Below are 4,731 nucleotides of genomic sequence, written 5' to 3'. Positions count from 1 at the left end.
GATCTCCTTGTGGTGAGAGGAGAGGGGGGCACTATGGAGAGTCCCACTGGGCTACATAAAACGGAGAAGGGTCAGTTTCGCTAAGCAAGAGTGGTGTGCAGTTACTGGAGGAAGGGTGAAAGCATGCCGCGCAGGCAAAAATAACAGATGCTCTCTACAAAATAAAAATACATATATACACAATACCTGGTAAAAAATTATCTGACCCATTTCTCTTCCTCTGAATATGGCTGACCACTAATCAACCTAAGAACAGAGCTTGCTGCCTTCTTCTTAAGTTTGTATCAAGATGCTGACAGATACATATTTTTTCAACAGCTGGCATGATGGTCAATCAAGAAATAATCCTTAATTTCCAGTTACCAGATATCTTGTTGCAGAATTGTTTAGGTTCTCCATGGTCCTGTTTCTCTGGTCCACTATGTGAAAGAGTTAACATATCTTCTTAACATTCTCTTCATAGCTGCCTTCACCTCTTTGTTCTGTAGGCTGTAGATGAGGGGATTCAGCATGGGAGTGACCACACTGTACTGTAAAGGGAAGATCATCTCCACGGGGGAACCTGAGGTTGGCAAGAGATAGCTGAGAAAACCAGATCCATAGAACAAGATCACAGTAGTGAGATGGGAAGTGCAGGTAGAGAAAGCCTTGCTTCTGCCCGAGGTGGAGCTGATGTTCAAGATGGTGGAGACAATGCGGGTATAACAGAAGAAGATCAAGATGAAGGTTCCAAAGAAATGCAAGACAGAGGAGCAGAGCAGGAGTGTGAAGTTGGTGGAGGTATCAGAGCAAGACAGAGGGAAGAGAGAAGACAGCTCACAGCTGAAGTGGGGGATAGTTTGGTCCTCACAATAGTCTAAATTGACAGCCAGGAGGATATTGACAAGAGCATCAACAAAGGCTAGGCTCCAGGAGCCCCACACCAGCCCAACACAGAGCTGGTTGCTCATCATTTGGCCATAGAGCAGAGGGGAGGTGATGGCTACATAGCGGTCATCGGCCATCACAGCCAGCAGACATGCCTCAGTGCCCCCAGTGGCAAACACAAAGAAGGCTTGAGCCAGGCAGCTCTCTACAAAAATGGTTTTACTTTCAGAAAGTAGATTTTCCAGCATCTTAGGGACTGTGACAGATGAGTGGCAGAGGTCTAGGAAGGACAGTTGTCCCAAAAAGAAGTACATGGGTATGTGGAGGTGGGAATCAGACCTGATCACCAGCAGCATCACCAGGTTCCCCATCAGGGTCAGGATGTAAATCACCAGAAACAACATGAAGAGCAGAATCTGGGTCTGAGGGTCAGCAGACAGCCCAAGAAGGATGAACTCACTGAATATGCTGTGGTTTCCCATAGTGATAAAAAGATTTATCTTGGGAATTCAAGAAAGAGAGACATCAAAACTCCTTTTGTGCTTCCCAGTTACCCCACTGCCTTAGCCTTCTTGCTCATGTACATCACTTCATGACTGTACTAGAAACCATGTTCAGATATTTCTAAGCTAACTTGCTAATCATCATGATGATAACTTTGATATTCTCGAACGACAGTCTAGCACCCCACTATCAACTCCCTACATAATTTTGTGGACCACTGTCTTATGCCTCTAGAGGTTTCTTTCTTTTATTTTTAAGATAGGTATTAATGCAAGAACATTTTGTATATTCAATGGGAATAGAGAAAGAATTTGTTGATGCAGCAGAGTAAGAAGTTAATAGCAGAAGTAAGTCCTTGAGACAGGGAAAATGAATGATCCAGAGCACAAGTGGAGTTTTGTCCATAGATGGGAGAAGTCTTTTATCAATTGTAAATAGGAGGGAAGGTAAAGAGTGGGGACTGAGGCAGCTAGCTTGATAGAATTATGGCTGGAATATGAAAGACTTTTCAACTGATTGTTGCAAAGTTTTTGCTGATGTGTGAGGTGAGATCATGAACAGAGTCTCCATCATTTATCTATCTATCATTTTTCTATCTATCTATCTATCTATCTATCTATCTATCTATCTATTTATCTATCTATCATCTATCTATCATCTATCTATCTATATCTATTTTCTATTTATCTATCCGTGTGTGTATGGTATGTGTTTTCAGTAAGGTAGTGGTGAGGGATTTTGGTGACCCGAGAACACAAAACTTAGGTATATCAAGTGGAAGACTAATTTACTAAAGAAATGCAATAGGATTAACTGGTGATACATTTGCCCATTTGCGATTTTGGGATTAATTTGAATAACTATACAATTGTCTCCAGTAATGTTTAGCTGCTTAAGCACATGTATGGGGCAGATAGATATTTGGTTTTAAATGGGGTTTGGTATTTCTTGGCGTAAGCAGTGACAAAGAAAAAAAGAGGTAAGGAAGTAAAGCATGCTTACAAAGTGAATGAACCACAGAAACAAGTCTGTGCAAGAAATTGAACGAGGGACATGCAGAGGATTATGGCTAGGGAAAAAGGTAAAGTCATTGGTTTGAGTTTAAAGAATTGCTTCTGTGAGGACATTAGGGTAAGCAAGTTGTAAGTTTTGGAGATAGTTGTTTGATAGAGGAATGCTTGAAATTCAGATTTTGTAGGCATGTTATAAGTATTGACGATGACAAAGTGATGGGTGTTATTGTGGGAGTAGGTGGCTAAGATGGGGTGGAGGATTCAGACTCTGGCACAGTAGGGGACAAAGTCTAGGGTGCTGAGTTAGTGTGGTGAGGATTATTTTCTGTTTTGTTTTTTTAATTTTACTCCATTCCCTTTAATGGAAATTAATTTTAAAATTTAGGTAAAATTTAGTGAAAAAAATATTTCAGTCCCAGAGAATCAGTCGAGTTATAAACCTAGCATGCTGTTGTAGGATACACTTATTTGCATTTGGTTAAATAAGCTGTTCCCCTGAAACAGGATAATATCTGGTCACATATTCCATGTCTGGCTTAAACTCCTAATAGTTATATAACCAGACTCTGCTCCTGTCAATGTCTCAGACAGCTTTGGTAGTCTTCACGCCAACCCAATCCTACATTTTCACACTCCAGAACTTGCCCACGTTCTCCTGCTTTGTTCTCACACCCATGACTTGTAACCTTAGATTCAGGATAACTATTCTATAATGCTGTCCAAGTCTGGCCCACCCTGTCCTTTCATTCTGACTCAAGATAACTATGTTCAGTTGATCGAAGGGAATTAGGGTTCCTCCCTCCTTAACTGTTAACTAAGCATTGAACGACTAAGTTTAATTACCTGTCTGAATAACCGGTAGCACTAGGTGGTGGCAACAATGCTTTCAGATCCAGTGACAAATTATTCATATCCAGGGACAATTATTCAGCTTGTGCAGTTAGTGTTGAGAATCCTGTATTAGGGCAGAATTGGGAAGAATTCTGTTGAAAATTAATATTTGTAGTGAACTACATACCAGCAATAAGAAATGATGAATTATGTATATTATTTTTTCCAATGTATGCATATTTAGTTATTTGAGGAATGGATTATGAAAATAATGGCTAAAATGTTCACATTTCACTCATTAATTTAGATCTGATCACAGTGTCCCATTGGACTCCTGGTGCTCAGATCATCACATTCTCTCCAGAGGATATGGGCAAAGCAGCTGGTAGAGAATTGAATCCTGAAATCCTTTATGTCAGGCAAAAGGCCCATGTTTTATCCATGGTGTGGAAGAGAAGGAGCTGCTATGCATTTGTGACATGATTTCAGGGCAATATAAAGGGAAACCCCTTTCCTATCTCTCACCTCCAAATATATCCCTTCCTATTAATGCCAAAAGATTCTATAAATTATGGGAAGAATTATATCCTTGCAACAAAGTGAAAATTTTGTATTTGCACACATAAACCACAGACAGGAAGAAGAGTTGCTGTTCAGGGGCTTGACTTCTGCAGAGGTGGAGCATCAGGTGTCTTTTTAGAGTGTTTGTAAATTGTCAGAAGGGTTCCCTCAAAATAAGTAAATAAGTAAAAATTTAAAAACAAATATTTTTACTGTGGCTGATGCCTAAAATGTAACCATTTGTGATTTCTTTCTTCTGCTTTTTCTAAAAATAAAATGTCAACAACTTTGGGAAGCGTAGCATAGTAGTTTTGTTGCCAGAGATTAACATCATTAGATGGAGAGAATTAATTGGATCCTATCCAAAGGAAACACAGCTAAGGACCAGTCATTGCAGAATGAAATATGACTTTATCTCATAATGTCGATCAGAAAGTATCAGCAGTTGGGCCGGCCCCGTGGCTTAGTGATTAAGTGTGCGCGCGCCGCTGCTGGTGGCCCGGGTTCGGATCCCAGGCGCGCACCGAGGCACTGCTTCTCCAGCCATGCTGAGGCTGCGTCCCACATACAGCAACTAGAAGGATGTGCAGCTATGACATACAGATATCTACTAGGGCTTTGGGGGAAAAATCAAATAAATAAAAATTATAAAAAAAAAAAAGAAAGTATCAGCAGAGGACATGAATAAATGTATGAATGAGTGGGAAGCTGGAGGAGAAAGTAGTCCAGTGTTTTATTGATTTTGGAAGACAAGCCTGATCACAAAGGAGCTTAAAGCCCTGGGTTTATGAAGAGGCAACAGGCATGAAGAAAAAAATACTACCAGAGCTAAGAGGGTTTGGAGATAAGCATCACCTATTTTACATTTTTTTCCCAGTTTGTTCCTTGATCTTGCCCCACATGTCCAGAGCTAGATCATCCGAAGATTATTTTAATTGCAAGTGAAGCAACTCTC

General features: G+C 40.4%; 1 protein-coding gene across 1 annotated transcript; it reads right to left on the bottom strand.

Annotated features, from left to right (window-relative positions):
• Positions 1–419: 419 nt before the first annotated feature.
• LOC101402966 (olfactory receptor 8S1-like) lies at positions 420–1,355 on the bottom strand. Its single transcript, XM_004429429.2, has one exon. It carries the CDS (start codon positions 1,347–1,349, stop codon positions 420–422), a length of 930 nt encoding a protein of 309 aa, XP_004429486.1. The 5' UTR covers positions 1,350–1,355.
• Between the last annotated feature and the right edge of the window lie 3,376 nt (positions 1,356–4,731).

The sequence above is a fragment of the Ceratotherium simum genome, chromosome 17, assembly GCF_057802395.1.
Source record: "Ceratotherium simum simum isolate JZ-2026a chromosome 17, ASM5780239v1, whole genome shotgun sequence".
In the NCBI taxonomy this organism is placed as follows: Eukaryota; Metazoa; Chordata; class Mammalia; order Perissodactyla; family Rhinocerotidae; genus Ceratotherium; species Ceratotherium simum.
The sequence above is the reverse complement of the archived record's forward strand: the minus strand, read 5'-3'. Positions and strand labels throughout refer to the sequence as shown.

Bases quoted from the DNA above. Each gene is read 5' to 3' on its own strand.
- LOC101402966 (XM_004429429.2), bottom strand. From the start codon at position 1,349: ATGGGAAACCACAGCATATTCAGTGAGTTCATCCTTCTTGGGCTGTCT.